General features: G+C 43.5%; 1 protein-coding gene across 6 annotated transcripts in view; it reads right to left on the bottom strand.

Annotated features, from left to right (window-relative positions):
- Positions 1–17,584, bottom strand: part of LOC137375791 (sialic acid-binding Ig-like lectin 14) — a 122,883-nt gene that overhangs the window by 9,998 nt on the left and 95,301 nt on the right. For all 6 annotated transcript variants that reach the window (XR_010976059.1, XM_068043251.1, XM_068043253.1 and 3 more), the window contains 2 exons: positions 16,780–16,841; positions 7,447–7,647 (listed from right to left, as the gene is read on the bottom strand). Coding sequence is in view for 5 of the 6 variants with exons in the window: in XM_068043251.1 (XP_067899352.1) it covers positions 7,447–7,647; positions 16,780–16,841 (263 nt within the window). In the remaining variant the exon portion in view is untranslated. The remainder of the gene's footprint in view (positions 1–7,446; positions 7,648–16,779; positions 16,842–17,584) is intronic.

Below are 17,584 nucleotides of genomic sequence, written 5' to 3'. Positions count from 1 at the left end.
TTGATGTGCAACTTAGTCTGATTTCGCTCTTGTGAATCGCCTTGGGGTGTTTTACTATGTTAAGGCACTATATAAATACTGGTTGTTGTTGGGAAAACCTGAGTTCAGGCTCCTTTTCTCATTTATTAACCAACTTATTTAATCCTTTCTCCTGTCCCCTCCAATCTTAACTCTATGTAGGGTCAGAGAAGAGGGGCTGGCAGGTGATCCTGCCTTTAGGGGCACATTTTGGGTGCACGGCTTGCCCCTCAGGGCAGACAATATGGTGCTTCCTGCCCCTTCAGAAGGAGTGAACCTGGGGACGACAACAGTCACATTTGCTTATATGTATGAGCTACAACCTAAAGCAAATGGCCAGGGTTAAACAAGCTTTCTGTACTGGCACAAAGAAAGTTATGCATCGACAAATGGGCAGTTGTTCTGCCCTCGGGAATGTCCTGATTCTTGTGCATGTCACCCTATTATGGCCGTTAATTCCACTCTTGTTGTTACCACCTCAAAAAATACGCAAAAGCCACAACACTTACCTGAAGACCAGAGAGGTAGTTGGCAGTCCTGGGAGGAATCCAAACCCGAGCGGGAGCTATAAAAATCAAGAGTGGGGCTTGAGGCCCTCACTTACCTGAAGATCGGAGAGGCAGTTGGCAGTCCTGGGAGGAATCCAAACCCGAGTGGGTGCTATAAAAATCAAGAGTGGGGCTTGAGGCCCTCACTTACCTGAAGACCGGAGAGGCAGGCTCTAGCTCTGGCCCTGACTGTCAGTGCAGGCTAGGATTGAAAAGTAGAAAAAAAACCTAACAGTGACATCATGGGAAATCCATAAGCTGAATGGTTGGTGAGTAACAACAGTTAGATAAGTGCCTGTAAATAGCATAAAAATCAGAATTTTTAAAAAAAGAATTTTAAACCCTCAAATAGCTCCCTTATAATTGGTAAGGTTAGTACTACTAAGGTTTTAGCTGGTGTCATTTATTAGTAATTACTAATTAGAAAGTGCTGTTTGGACAGAGTGTAAGGTTGTGAGTTGGTGTGTGAGGGACCTCACTGACAAGGGGAAGGAGGTGCTCTTTTGTCTCTTTCTTCTCTTTTCTGCCATTTCAGCCTTCACGGTACAGGCAAAAAAGCTGATTGGCAAGTAGCTGGTAAGTTATTCTACTTATTACACTAACAATAATTACTTTGTAAAGCTAAGGTATGGCAGGGCAGCTCGGCCAAGTAGAATGTGCTTCCTGTGGCATATGGAAAGCCATGGGCGCAGCATGTGTCCTTGACAAACACATCTGGAGGAAGTGTCACCAGCTGCAGAAGCTTGGGCTCCGGGTTTCAGGACTCGAGCGGCGGCTGGAGTCACTGTGGTGCATCCGTGAAGCAGAGAACTACGCGGATAGCACGTTTCAAGAGGTAGTCACCCTGGAGCTTAAGCGAGCGCAGGCAGAGAGGGACTGGGTGGCTGCCAGATAGACAAGAAGGTCAAAGCAGGTAGTGCAGGAGTCCCCAGAGGGCATCCCACTTTCTAACCGGTATTCAGTTCTGAGTACCGATGGGAGAGAGGGTTCCTCTGGAGAGTGCAGTGAGAGTCATGACCAGAGCACCATGCGTGGTTCAGCTGTGCAGGGAGGGAGGAGAAAAGACAGGAGAGTAATAGTGGTAGGGGATTCTATAATTAGGGGAACAGACAGGCGTTTTTGTGGTCACAGACGTGATTCCGGGATGGCATCTTGCTTCCCTGTTGCAAGGGTCATGGATATCACTGAGCGGCTACAGAGCATTCTGGAGGGTGCACAGCCAGAGGTCGTAGTCCTCATTGGTACCAATGATATAGGAAGAAAGAGGGATGAGGTCCTGCAGGCTGAGTTTAGGGAGTTAGGGAAGAGATTAGCAAGCAGGAACTCAAAGGTAGTGATCTCCACATTACTCCCAAGGCCATGAGCTCGTGAGTGTAGAAAAAGAAGAATACACCAGGTGAATGCATGGCTGCAGAGATGGTGCAGGAGGGAGGGCTTCAGATTCCTGGGACATTTGGACCTGTTCTGGGAAAGTGGGACCTCTATAAGCCGGACGGTCTACACTTGAAGAGGAGTGAGACGAATATCCTTGCGGGAAGGTTTGCTACTGCTGTTGGAGATGGTATAAACTAGTTTGGCAGGGAGATGGGAACCTGAGGGCCGTTTCAGATAGGACAAATTCAGAGCAGGGTAAGAGAGGCAGAAAATTAGCCAGTGAATCTGAAAGACAGAAGAAGCAAAGGTTAAAAAGTGTGCAGCACAGGAATTTGGCAGTGTTAAAAGGTATTTATTTAAATGCAAGGAGTATAGCAAATAAAACTGATGAGCTGAGGGTGCAGATAGACACATGGCAGCATGATATCATTGCTATAATGGAAACTTGCCTTAAAGCGGGGCAAGAACAGCAGCTCAACATCCCTGGATACAGCATTTTCAGGTAGGATAGAGAAGGGGAATAAAAAAGGAGGATGTGCAGCATTATTGGTTAAAGAATCAATAACAGCTGTGAGGAAGGATGATGCTAAATAACTCATCCAATGAGGCCATATGGGTTGAGCTCAGAAATAAAAAAGGGGCAGCGACACTACTAGGAGTGTACTATTGACCCCCAAATAGTGAGAGGGAGATAGAAGAACAAATACGTAGGCAAATTTCTGAGCAATGATAGGGCAATAATAGTTGAGGATTTCAACTACTGTAATATCAACTGGGATACAAACAGTGTGAAGGGCACAGAGGGCACAAGACAATTTTTTTAGCCAGCACGTAACAAGCCCAACAAGAGGGTGCACCATTCTAGATTTAGTCTTTGGTAATAAAGCTGGGCAAGTGGATGAAGTAGCAGTGGGTGACCATTTTGGAGATAGTGACCATAATAGTTTTTGCATAATCATGGAAAAGGACAAAGATAAAACAGGAGTAAAAGTTCTAAATTGGGGGAGGCAAATTTTACAAAGCAGAGAGGTGCTCTGGTGAAAGTGGACTGGGTACAGCTGCTTGAAGAAAAATCAGTGGCAAACCAGTGGGAGGCACAAAGATAAAGGGTGGTACGGCCAAATCTAGAGCTCCCTGGTTATCTAGAAGCATACAGGGTAAGATTAAGCAGAAAAATAAAGCTTATGACAGTCACAAAAAACTGAATACTTTAGAAAGCCTAGAGAAGTATAGAAAGTTCAGGGGTGAAGTAAAAAAGGAAATTAGGAAAACAAAGAGAGGACATGAAAAATTATTGACAGGTAAAATCAAGGAAAACTCAAACATATTTTATCAGTACATTAAGAGCAAGGGGATAACTAAGGAAAGGGTAGGGCATATCAGAGATGTTCAGGGGAACTTATGCGTGGATGCAGATGATGTGAGCATGGTTCTTAATGGGTTTTTTGTCTTTGTCTTCACAAAGGAGGGATGGTGCAGATATGGTAGTTAAAGAGGAGGAGTGTGAAATATTAGATACAATAAGCATAATGAGAGAGGAAGTACTTGAGGGCCTGGCATCCTTGGAAGTGGATAAATCGCCAGGGCCGGATGGATTGCATTCTAGTTGTTAAAGGAAGCCAGGGAGGAAATAACGGATGCTCTGAGGATTATCTTCAAATCCTCACTAGATACAGGAGAGGTACCAGAGGATTGGAGGTCTGCGAACGTTGTACCATTGTTTAAAAAGGGTGTGAAAGATAGGCCAAATAATTATAGGCCAGTCAGTCTGACCTCGGTGGTGGGTAAATTATTAGAGTCTATTCTGAGAAACAGGATAAATTACCACTTAGAAAGGCATGAATTAATCAGGGATAGTCAGCATGGATTTGGTAAGGGAAGGTTGAGTCTTACGAACTTGATTGAATGTTTTGAGAAAGTAACAAAGAGGATTGATGAAGGTAAGGCAATGGATGTAGTCTTCATGGATTTTAGTAAGGCATTTGACTAGTTCCCACATGGCAGGCTGGTCAGAAAAATGAAGGCCCATGGGATACAGGAAAATGTGGCAAGTTGGATCCAAAATTGGCTTAGTGACAGGAAACAAAGGGTAGTGGTTGATGGATGTTTTTGCGAATGGAAAGCGGTTTCCAGTGGCGTTCCATGGGGCTCAGTGTTGGGTCCCTTGCTGTTTGTGGTATATGTTAATGATTTAGACTTAAATGTGGGAGGCATGATGGGAAATTTGCAGATGATACAAAAGTTGGTCATGTAGTTGATAGTGAAGAGGATAGCTGTAGACTGCAGAATGATGTCAATGGTTTGGCTGAGTGGGCGGAAAAGTGGCAAATAGAATTCAATCCGGAGAAGTGTGAGGTAATGCATTTCGGGAGGGAAAATAAAGCAAAGGGATACACAATAAATGGGAGAATATTGAGAGGCGTAGAAGAACTGAGAGGCTTTAGAGTGCATGTCCACATGTCCCTGAAGGCGGTAGGACAGGTAGATAGAGTGGTGAAGAAGGCATCTGGAATGCTTTCATTTATTGGCCAAGGTATAGAATACAAAAGCATGGATGTAATGCTGGAACTGTATAAAATGCTGGTAAGGCCACAGCATGGAGTATTGCGTTCAGTTCTGGTCACCACATTATAGGAAGGATATGATTGCTCTGGAGAGAGTACAGAGGAGATTTACAAGAATGTTGCCAGGGCTTGAAAGTTGCAGCCATAAGGAAAGATTCGATAGGCTTGGTTTTTTTCCTTCTAACAGAGGAGGCTGAAGGGTGACTTAATTGAGGTGTACAAAATTATGAGAGGCCTAGATAGAGTAGACAGGAAGGCCCTGTTTCCCCTAGCGGAGAGATCAATTACCAGAGGGACAGATTTAAGGTGATTGGTAGAAGGATTAAAGGGGACATGAGGAAAAACCTTTTCACCCAGTGGGTGGTGGGTGTCTGCCAGGATCGATGGTGGAGGCAGGAACCCTCAACTCTTTTAAAAGGTACCTGGACCTGCACCTGAAGTGGTGTACCCTGCAAGGCTATGGACCAGGTGCTGGAAGTTGGGATTAGATTGGGCGGTTAGTTTTTTCAGCCGGCGCAGACACGATGGGCTGAATGGCCTTCTTCTGTGCTGTAACTTTTCTATGGTTCTGTTGTTCTAACACAAAACACAGCCCTCTGCTCATATGCAAATCACCAGATGTCTGATATGTAAAGGTTTCAAAATGCAGAATAAAACTCTTGGTAGCCATGCTGAAAGAAATTAATTTGGTTTCTAAAAGGAAAAGGGAGATATTTATAACAATGATCAATAGAGTTCAGGAAAAATATATTCTGCAACAAATCAAGAACAAACTAACCAATAATGAAGCTTCCTGGATGGATAAAGAGATAAGGGTAAAATGAATCTACATGGAAAGGCATACATTAAGTACACAGACTACAAAGAACAGAATGACAAAAAGGAACACTGTTGTTCATGATTTACATAAATGATTTGGAATCAAAATTGGTGGATGACAACGACCTGGGTATTTTATTAGTACTGACGAGGACTGTAACAAAATTCAAGAAGACAATATCAAACTTGCAAAATGGGTATGCAAATGGCAAATGACTTTCAATATAGGTAAGTGTGAAGTTGTGCAGTCTGTTTGGAGGAATAAGGAGACACATCTACTTGGAAAATAAGAGTCTAAATAGGGTAGAGGCACAAAGGGATCTGGTACTGATTCAAAATCATTAATAACAGCAACTCAGTTTAATAAAGTCATAAGAATGCAAACAAGCACTGGAGTTCATTTGAAATTAATTCAAAACCAAAGAAATTATGTTAAACTTGTATAGGACCTTGATTAGACTATAATTGGAGTAATGTGCGTAGTTCTAGTCACCATGTAGTCATGCTCATAAAAGGAACAGTGATGAAATATGAAACAAATTGGGGGAATTATGAAATAAAAGTCAACTATTGAACTGAACTGCAAACAGCCACGTTTATGCTACAGACAAAATGAATGGAGGTTAGGTGACCTCTCCTGTACTGTCAATAAACACATCTGTCTGTTGAGGATGAAACCCATTATCCACATATGAATTAGCTCTGGGGGAAAAAAAAACATTGAAAGGACAACAATCCATTCCATGCAAACAACTCCTATCTTCAGGAATGGAGCTGACAAAGATTTGTGTAGATTGACTGATTCCACAGCCAAGACTAAGTTAATAGGTGTGAAGTAGCACCTATTCATCAGAATGGACCACATTCAGATGCCACCATGGAACAATAGTTCCCAGATCCCGGAACATTGTATGAATCATCACAGGAGAAAGAGCCCTTTGTCACCTGACCAACACTCAAACCTGACAAGTTTCTACATTAAAAGGTATCCTTTTAGAGAAGGGGAGAGCAGCAGCAGAACATCCAGAGAAGGTTTTTTTTTTCGGGAGAGCCGCTCTGAGACATTTCTAGCTATGCAGGTGCCCTGCTGATTACATCTTCTATCTACAGCAGCAGAGAAATTGCAAGGTGACTTCCAAACTCCCCGTCTGCAAGAAGTGAACCAGGAATTTTCCCATTGACTTTGGATAGAGGCTTAAAAACAAAGAGCCTGCAACATTTCCTCCTTTTCAAGGAATGAACATTCAGGCCTACACCGATGAAAAATTTTCTTCCCAAAAATCTTCTAAAGGTTTCTCAAAACAACAAACTCCTTTACAACATTTGGCCTCTAGCTGCATACTACCATCTACTCCCAATCTTATTGTTTGTGTATAATGCGTGTGGGAGAGGTTGCAAACATTTTTTGGTTATTGCCTAAAATAGACATTTATATTTTTTAATCTAGGAGAAAACATGTCATTTCTTGATTTATTTGACCCTTAAAAACACTCAGGAGCTAAAACACCATTTTGAAACCACTAACTGCTGTCAGTCGAGAGGTGAAAAGTGTTAGTCTGCCAGACCACTTCTCCCCTGTCCGTAACAATATTACAAAAAGGATATAGAGAACTGGAGAACTGTGGAAAAGATCCATGGAAGATTTAGAGGGACAATACCAGAACTGAGAGGTCATTGTTATCAACAAAGAAGGAAGAGGTAGGAACTCTATTCTCCAGGAAAGAGAATACTAAGAGGTGACCGAATAGAAGTCTTTAAAATTATAAAAGAATTTGATGGGGTAGATGTAGAGAAGATCTTTCCATAAGTTTAGAACCCCAAAACTTGAGGTCATAAATTTAAGTTAGTCATTATAAAACCAATAAGAAATTCAGGAAAAATTTCTTTGCTTAGAGAATACTGAGAATATGGAATTTGCTACCATATGGAGTGTCTAAAGTGATTAGTATGGATGCATATAAGGGAAAGTTAGTTAAGTTACATGAAGGAGAAAGGAAAATATGTTGATAGGGTGAGGTGAAATAGGGTGGGAGGAGGCTCGTGTGGAGCATAAACAATAGAATAGATCTATTAGGCTGAATGAGCTGTTTCTGTGCTGTAAAATTCTATGTACATGAAGTTACCTGTATGTTGCTATACATAAGTTGTTCTGTGTTGGGTTTTTCTGGTTTCAGGTCCTTAGGTTTTTTGTCAAACCGTATTGAAGCATATACCAAGGCATTCGCAGAATCCCTCCTCGGAGCATCCTGTTTCTCACCCAAACTTTCGTTCATACTCAAGTTGTCATATACTCTGTTGGTGACGGAAACACTCATCTGGTTGCCCTGCCAATGAGATATCAGTTACAACTCATTTTTTAAAGACAAGATTTTTTAAGCATCCACATAATTGGAGAGATGTTGGTGCAGATAACATTACCATAAGTTTTTTCTAATCGGGTTCAGCCAAATTAAGGGTTAACAATATTGAAAGATTGGGTCAGAGACTCTGGCCATGAAATTGGACAGGGCCCGAAAGCAGGCGTGGGTCTGCAATGTGGAATTAACCCACACCCATTGCTTCCAATTTGCATGATAACTGCGTGCAGCGAGTGTTAAACACACTGCTGAGAGGCTGTACGCCTCAGTCGAGGACCCAAGTTCGCAGGAACATAGGAACTTAGGAGCAGGCGTAGGCCATTCAGCTGATCGAGCCTGCTCTGCCATTCAATGCGATCATGGCTGATCATCCACTTCAATGCCTTTTTCCCACACTACCCTCATATCCCCTATGTTATTTGTATTTAGAAATCTGTCAATCTCTGCTTTAAACATAGTCAATGACTGAGCTTCCACAGCCCTCTGGGGTAGAGAATTCCAAAGATTCACAACCCTCTGAGTGAAGAAATTTCTCCTCATCTCTGTCTTAAGTGGCTTCCCCCTTATTTTGAAATGGTGTCCCCCTCGTTCTAGACTCCCCAGCCAGGGGAAAAATCTTAGCTGTATCTACCCTGTTTATCCCTTTAAGTATTTTGTAGGTTTCAATGAGATCATATCTCATTCTTTAAAACTCTAGAGAACACAGGCCCAGTTTCCCCAATCTCTCTTCATGGGACAGTCCCGCCATCCCAGGAACATGTCTGGTGAACCTTCGTTGCACTCCCTCTATGGCAATAATATCCTTCCGAAGCTAAAGGGACCAAAACTGCATACAGTACTCCAGGTGCGGTCTAACCAAGGTTCTATATAATTGAAGCAAGATTTCACTACTCCAGTACTCAAACCCTCTTACGGTAAAGGCTAACATACCATTAGCCTTCCTAATTTCTTGCTGCACCTGCATGTTAGCTTTCAGTGACTTAATGACGAGGACAGCCAGGTCCCTTTGTACATCTATACTTTCTAATCTCTTACCATTTAAGAAATACTCTGCACATCTATTCCTCCTACCAAAGTGGATAACCTCACATTTTTCACATTATTTTCCATCTGCCACATTCTTGCCCACTCACTAAGTCTTTCCAAATCCCCTTGAAGCCACTTTTCTTCTTCCTCACAACTCACATTCCCACTTATTTTTGTGTTATCCGCGAACTTGGAAATATTCTGGGTACTGCCTGTGTGGAGTTTGCAAGTTCTCCCTGTGTCTGCGTGGGTTTCCTTCGGGCGCTCCGGTTTCCTCCCACATGCCAAAGACTTGCAGGTTGATAGGTAAATTGGCCATTAGCAATTGCCCCTAGTATAGGTAGGTGGTAGGGAAATATAGGGACAGGTGGGGATGTGGTAGGAATATGGAATTAGTGTAGGATTAGTATAAATGGGTGGTTGATGGTCCGCACAGACTCGGTGGGCCGAAGGGCCTGTTTCAGTGCTGTATCTCTGAACTAAACTAAACTAAAATTACGTTTGGTCCCCACATCCAAATCATTGATATATATTGTGAACAGTTGGGGCCAAGCACTGATCCCTGTGGTATCCCACTAGTCACAGCCTGCCAATGCGAGAATGACCCGTTTATTCCTACTCTCTGTTTTCTGCCTGTTAACTATTCCTTAATCCATGCCAGTATATTACCTCCTATCCCATGTGCTTTAATTTTGCTAACCAACCTCCTGTGGGGGACTTTATCAAAAGCCTTCTGAAAATCCAAGTATACCACATCCACCAACTCCCCTTTATCAATTCTGTTAGTAACATCCTCAAAAAACTCCAACAGGTTCGTCAAACATGATTTTCCATTCATGAATCCATGTTTACTCTGTCCAATCAGATCACTATTATCCAAGTGTCCATTTATCACATCCTTTCGAATAGATTCTAGCATTTTCCCAATGACTAACATCAGGCTAACAGGTCTGTAATTCCCTGTTTTCTTTCTCCCTCCCTTCCAATCGGCAGGAACCTCTACAGAATCTATAGAATTTTGGAAGATGATCACCAATGCATCTATTATCTCCATAGCTACCTCTTTCAGCATTCTGGCATGTAGAATATCAGATCCTGGGGACTTATCAACCTTCAGCCCCATTAGTTTCTCCAATACAACCTTCTTACTCATATTAATTTCCTTCAGTTCCTCATTCTCCCTAATCACTTGGATCTCTAATTCTGGGAGGTTTCTTGTAACTTCCTCAGTGAAGATAGACACAAAGTAATCATTTAGCTTCTCTGCCATTTCTCTATACCCCATTATAAATTCTCCTGACTCTGCCTGTAATGGACCCATATTTGTCTCAGCCAAACATTTACTTTCTACCTGCCTATAGAAGCTTTTACAGTCCGCTTTTATGTTTTTGCTAGCTTACATTCATATTCTCCTCTCCCTTTCTTTATCAGTTTCTTCATTCTCCTTTGCTGTATTCTAAAATGCTCCAAATCCTCAGGTTTACTCCTATTTCTGGCAACTTTATAGGCCTTTTCTTTTAATCTTATACAATCCTTAATTTCCTTTGTTATCCATGGTTGACTGCCTTGACTTTTGGGGTTTTGTGCCTTGAAGGAATGTATAGTTGCTGTAAACTAAGTAATATTTCTTTAAAGACTATCCATTGCCTATGTACTGTCATAACCTTTTAATATATTTTCCCAATCCACCTCAGCCAATTTGCCCCTCATACTTTCATAATTTCCTTTCATACTTTCATGATTTCAAATTTAACACCCTGGCCGGATTAAACTACCTCACTTTCAAACATAATGTAAAATTCTTCATATTATGGTTACTCATGCCTAAAAGTTCTTTTACACCAAGATTATTAATTAGCCCTTTCTCATTACATACTATTAGATCTGAAATAGCCTGTTCTCTAGTTGGTTCCTCAACATACTGCTCTAGAAAACCACCCCTAACACACTCCAGAAACTTGTCCTCCACCACTAGTGCTTATTAGGTTTATCCAGTCTATATGCAGATTGAGGTCACCCGTGATTACTGTATTACCCATGCTATATGCTTCTCTAATCTCCCGATTAATACCATGCGCCACACTACCACTACTGTTTGGTGGCCTAAAACAATATTTGCTGCCCCTTGCTGTTTATTAGCTCCACCCAAGCAGATTCCACATTTTGTTCTTCCTTACTAATGTACTGATCCCATCCCTTATTATCAGCGCAACACCACCTCCTTTTCCTTTTTGCATAACCTTCTTAAATGCTGAATATCTTGAATATTCAGTTCCCAGTCTTGGCCACCCTGTAGCCACATTTATGTTATGCCAATTAGATCATACCCATTTACCTCTATTTACCTCTTCATGCAAGGCTAACACTATTTAAAGCAAGACTGCACCACTTAAAAGGGAGGTGCATTCTGACTGGAGCAGGTGCTGGAATTGGTTGCAGAAGGGAGTGTGAGCAAGAAGAACACTAAACTATGGTGCAACAGGGCAGTGAGTGATCCAAGGTTCTCCGACACAGCACTGAAGGCCTTGGTGGAGGAGGTGGACTGGAGGAGAAAGGTCCTCTATCTACAAGGGACCAGGAGGCCCTCCAGACTAACTGGGTGAAAGTATCAGGAGAAAATATCCGTGGCGGTCAATAGCAAGAGTCTGACAATGAGAAGCTGGCTGCTGTGCTGCAAGAAGTTCACTGACCTCACAGGAATGGTCAACATGAGTGAATTCATCTTCAAATGTCATATTCTGTCAATCGCACCACTATCTTCACACACTACTCACTGCAGCACACATCCATCACCTACTGACCAGCAATCTCTATCAATCATGATTCATACTTCGCATTGATAGTTTCACCTTACCCTCATACAATTAGCATTGCTGCAAGCCTCAAACTCACATCTCACAGCTTGCGCACATTGATAGCTATTCAACAATGGGAGTCATATCACCCAACACATTGAATCACAGTCACTGACAGGCTTCCCTCTCTCTTGCAGGAAAAGGTGGCACATAACTGGAGGCAGCAGGAGCTAACTGGCGGGTGGCAGACATGGCTGCATGTCCTCATCCCTATGAAGGCGATGGTGCTCGCCATCGGTGGAGTGGCCATGACCATAGCCAGCGGTGGGGCTGAAACCATCGAAGGTGACAGTATGCGCATATCTAACCCTCATTCCACACTCCCTTCTGATTTACACACTCCAGATGGTGTAAGGATGCAGCTCTTCCTTTCCCCACCTCCCCTCAACACAACCCAAGTCTTGTGCCCTTCTCCTTTCAGATACCCAAGAACTGAAATCTGGCCAGGCAATGGTGGAAGAACAAGAGGTGGAAGATTAGCAAGACAATGATGAAGAAGAAACACGAACACTGTCTCTCATACTAACTGTCACCATCTCAAATACTGACATTGTGCATTGGAGGATAGCTTAGAGGTGAAATCTGCAGGTGGTGAGACACTGGGCACGAGTGGCCTACAACCATGGCAGGAGACAAGGTGCCAGTTCGCCAAAGGCCAACATCACACATGAGTTCATGTTGAGGTGACCTAGAGAAGAAAAAGATTGGGAATGCACATTGAAATGTTTGGTTCATTGGCAGACCTGTCAGAAAGCTTGCAGTCAATATCAAGGACCAGGGAATCCAGCACCAACTTAGCACAGGGCCTTGCGCTGAATTTGAAGCCCATTCTCTCCGGCATAGAAGTGGTGGACAACTCCATGAGAATAATTACAGACCCATCCACGATTCAGCATCTGATGATCGATGTCTCAGCTTCCAATGCAGCACAATCAGAAATCATTTAATGCCCAAGTGTTGCATTGGAAGGCCAGACTGAAGTTAAGCAAGCTCAGCTTGCTGCCACATAGGCTCCGATTGCTGTCATCGTGACTGCAGTTCAAAGGAGCTTGTAGGATCAAACAGCAGTCCAGTAATCTGTCCCTCAAAGCATTGCAAGGATTGCTGAGGTGCCACCCTGGCAGAGTGGGAGTGGCACCATAGAGAACAAACCTGGTGTCCTCTCTCAAGATGGCAACGTTCGTCTTCGCACTACTGTCACTCTGGCTGTCCCCTTTCTGTTGCCTGTCAGCCAGCCAACACAGACTGCTGCTGCCTCTGCCAAGGTTGTACAGTCCATAGCCGGGCCATCTAGGGCCAAAGCTTCTCGAGGTCATCCTGCAAGGCCATCTGTAGTCTCCTCCACTGAAAGTCAGAAGCCTTCTACCAGCCCATGCTACAGCCACTGGGGTAGCACTGCATAGGAGAACTAGGTCAGGCAAAGGCACCTGGAAGACAGTCATTAAAGGAACGCACAAAGGTGATTAGTTGATATTTGTATGCAATATGGCATGGTTTGATTTAAAAATTTGATTTGGGATTTTTGTATTGTGGTGGCTTTTCTTTTTGCATTATGGCCAAGCGGACACTATGATAACAACGACAGAGGGAAGGTAAAGTTTGGGACTGTTGTTGAATGGGGAATTGGGGTTGTGGTTCCTGGCACCACAGTCCTTTGAACCGATCACAGACAGCCAGGTTATAAAATGGTTCTCTCGGTTGCCTCCGACCTTCCTCCTCCTCCTCCTGCTCCCTCTCCTCAGCTGCTCACTGGATAGCTGGGGGCAATGGCTGGGACCTCATAATGGTGAGGTTCTGCAACATGCAGCAGACCACCATGAATCTTGACACACACTCTGGTGAGTACAGCAGGCTCTTCCAGAGTGGTCCAGGCAGCGGAAACATGATTTCAGCATGTCAATGCTCTGCTCAATCACATTTTGTATGGCAGCATAGCTTTTGTTCTCCACATGCTGCCCGCGTGTGTGTGGTTCGCACACCAGAGTCATGAGCCAGGTGATCAGCGGATCGCCCTTGTCACCCAATAGCCACTCTCTGGTTTGTCGTGGTGGCTCAAATGCTGATGGCAGTGCAAACTGCTGCAAAATGAAGACAGCATGACTACTGCCAGGATGCCAGGCATTGACCTGCATGATACACTGAGTATGGTCAATCCCAGCTGGACATTGACATAGTGGGATCTCTTCCAGTTGTGGTACATCTCAGAGTTGACAATCAGTTCCCGCAAAGCAATGTGTATGCAGTCAATGACACCCTGTGCCATGGAGAGGCCTGCAATCCTCGCAAAGCTGTGTGCTCACTCTGCCTGCTTTCCTCTGGTAAGGGAGAATGAAATGTCAGCTGTCTTGGAATACAGAGCCTCAGCGACGTCCCTTATGCAAAAGTGGATGGCGAACTGGGAGATGTTGCAAATAGTGCCTGCTGCAGCCTGGAAGGAGCTAGATGCATAAAAGTTCATTGCCATGGTCACCTTCCCAGCCACTAGCAACACCATCCTCGCCCTGCTCTAAGATTGTGGTTGTAGCTGCAGGTGGTTTCAGTGAGGACATTCATAAACAGTCTGACACACTGTTCCTCACATTGAGGTTCAGGTAGGAGAAATGTTTCCTGAATACTCTGGGCAGATATAGTCTCCTGCTGAGAGCCCTTCTCCCCCTTCTCCTCCTCTTTCTCTAGCAGGTTGTCCTTCTCTGTGTTGCCTTAGTTCATTCTGTCATTTTGTAGTCCAAGGGAAATGCACACTACTACACTCATGCCTGGGAGCATGGGATTTGTGTAGAATCTTTGAAGTCAGGACCAAGTTCTTCTGCACATACCACACCACACTTTGTAGATTTTGGCAATTTTAAACATCTCTGGAAATTTCCAGAGCCAGTAGAAATCAAACAGCAACTAGCCTGAAAGTAGTTGACAACTCCTTTAAATAGCATTGGTGGAGGTGTTCCTTCCTGTTGCTGATTATATTTCAACCATGCGAGATTAAGCAAGGGGCATTAGCTGGAGGTTTGAGGTTGAAAATAGCAGTGCTAATTGACATCATGATTTTTCCCCTCTGCATACTTCTGGTGGCTACTCCCTGTGTATGCGTTAAACACCCTCACCAAAATGGCATCCGGCACGGCTAGCACCAGAAGTATGCGTGTGTTCCGCGGACGCCATTTTGGAGGCAAAACAATACTCATGCCAAAAAGTTGAACGCTACTGAGCCGAATTTCATGGCCTCTGTTTCTGGACCTCAGCCCATTTCACAATACGCACTGACGTGTAATGTGCAGCGAGCACTGATGGAGTATACTGTATATGTAAATCCATTTAGAGGGCGCCGTGATAATATTTGGGTTTTTATGCCAGATATTTGTCGGGTTTCCCTGTCATTTATGTAAGTGAGCCTTGCATTCCCCATAATCAGGAGTGCAACTTGCTCCGACCATTGAGTTAAATGATTATATAACACAAGTTATCTCAACAAAGAATCAATAGTCTGTATAGGATATGCAGCGTGTGAATTCTCTTCTCGAAGGACCAAATATGCACTCTAACAAGTCAAAACATAAGCTTCAATTTGAATAATTAGCTTATTTACGAAGACCAGTATACAGTTTCCACAGTAAGAACTTGTATTTCTCTACAGTTGTCAGTTTATGAAAACAATTTGATGCGACTTTTTTTTGCTCTGAACATGGGCCCTAGGACAAAAAGATCACTAATGATTAATATTTTCAAGGACATATTGATGCAAAAATCCCAATAGCTGTACAGATGAAATATTGAACTGAGGTTCCGTCTGTCCCTCTCAGGTGGATGTAAAAGATCCCTTGACACTATTTGAAGAAGAGCAGGGGAATTCTCCTTGATGTCTTGGCCACTATTTATATCTCAACTGGCCTACAGGCCCCACTTGCCAATAATGAGGCATATTAATTTTGTCACATGGACATTAAATTTCAAATTGTTGCTAGGAAGAAGAGGAGGTCTATTACAAGTGCTGCCGACTAGCTGGAAAGACATTTTTTGCATATTGAAAGACGGTACTTGAAAGGACAAAGGGGCTATTCCCTGCTCCAGTTTAACCCACAATGAACCTTTGATCACCAGGTATTGTGTGGAGAGGAGACATTCCAAGGTCAAGATAATCCACAAGGACCAGGACTGATTAGGCCAGCTGGTCACATGACTAAATGGCTGTTGCAGGTTTTTTTGAACTCACCACAGAGAATTTGAACTCAGAAAGCTGTTTGTTCCTGGACTGAAAAGACCTCTCCTGGCTGGCTTGCTGTAGCTTCTCCTGTCTGCTTCCATTTATTTCTCACAGAACTGAAACCTACTGAAGATACATGAACCCCAAACGAGAAAAGTCTCCTACAGTGAACAAGGTTTAAGAAGAATACTGGGCCCCAATGAAAAGCAATATTAACTTCCAAAAGGACTCTACAGCGGGCTCAAAACAAAGTAGCTAAAAAAAACCTCCTCAGAGATTGCCTCAAACTGTTCCAGGTAATCTTTTTTTCTACACTTTTCTGTCTCTATTTGCATGTGCATATCTCATATGTGTGCTAGCGTGGGGCGCGGCGTGTTTTCCGTAGGCGTTAACTGAATTAGAGTTTGTAGTTTAAGTTTAATAAAATTTCACCTTTCTTCTTTAAACCTAATAAGGCCTGATTGTGCTAATTTCCTTGCCTTATAATTGGAAAGCGGTGAACAAGGATTCACCAAGGGGTGCTCAAAACACGATGTGTTTAAAATCAAATCCTGTTACAGTAAGACCAGGTGAAAGCTGAGAGTGGCCCCTAGACACTTTTCTCACCTGGTCGTAACACAACCAACATTACTAAGAGCAGATTATCTGGTCATTTATTTCACTGTTGTTTCTGGAACCTTGCTGTGTGCAAATGGGTTGCTCTGTTTCCCTACATTAGACTTGGTGTACATGAATAACTTTCTATTCGTGGTCATCAGGTAGGTCATTAGACAGCAACAGGAGGAGAGGAAACAGCATGAAAATGCTAGCTCTGGTAGCACCATGCGGGTGAGTGGAAGTCAAAACACCAATGAAGCAGTAAGACTACTGAGGATCATAGGTGAAGCGGGAGTGAGTTACACATGACTTTGCAAGCATACAGCTGACTTACAGTTTAACCCCTCTCCAAATAATCCTCTCCAAGATGTTAACTACGTTACAGGGGCAGCATGCACTCAGTTTCACGAAATCTTCACAAACCTGTTTTGGGTCCTGTGGTCCATTGTGGAGGACTGGTTGAGAATCAATTTCTGGCTTTTTCCCTGAAATAAAAACAGAATGAATGTATCAGCCATGGCTCAGCGGGTAGCTCTCTTGGCTCTGCCAAAGGTTCATGGGTTCAAGTCTCACTCCTGGAATTTGAGCACATAACGCATGTTGACTGTCCAGTGCAGTACTGAGATAGTGCTGTACTGTTGGAGCTGCTGCCCTTCCGATGAGATGTTAAACTGAGGCCCTGTCTGCCCTCTCAGGTGGAAATTAAAAGATCGCATGGAAGGGAAGTTCTCCCCAGTATCCTGAGCAATATTTATTCCTCAACCAACACCAGATAATTTGGTTCTTATTACATTGCTGTTTGTGAGACTGTGTGCAAATTAGTGTGTATGATGTGTTCAGCTAGAGGAAGAACCCTTGTATTTTCAGTCAGCTGCATCCTATTTGAAGGATGGACTGGAATCACTGTCCTCATCTACATCCAACTCTCACTGCTGGCTCCAAGCGCCACACCCAGGCACACCATCTCAGTTGATGGGGGAAACATAGTAAGGGGAGAAATGATGACAAGACACCCCCCCGGCAGGTGTCTTCCTTGATAAAGGTAACGGCTAGGGCTGAAGGATTCCAAGCGGCTCAAGTGACCGTCATGTTCTGGACCAAAGGCGTACCACACCATATTGCACGGACTACGGTTGTTGGTATACCAGCTATGGATAAAATAGTAAGGAAAAGAGGGCCCTTTCAAGCCTTAGTTGGCCACCCACCTAGGAGAGGGAAACTCTGAATC

The sequence above is a fragment of the Heterodontus francisci genome, chromosome 12, assembly GCF_036365525.1.
Source record: "Heterodontus francisci isolate sHetFra1 chromosome 12, sHetFra1.hap1, whole genome shotgun sequence".
Lineage (NCBI taxonomy): Eukaryota > Metazoa > Chordata > Chondrichthyes > Heterodontiformes > Heterodontidae > Heterodontus > Heterodontus francisci.
This window is presented reverse-complemented; position numbering and strand designations above follow the sequence as displayed.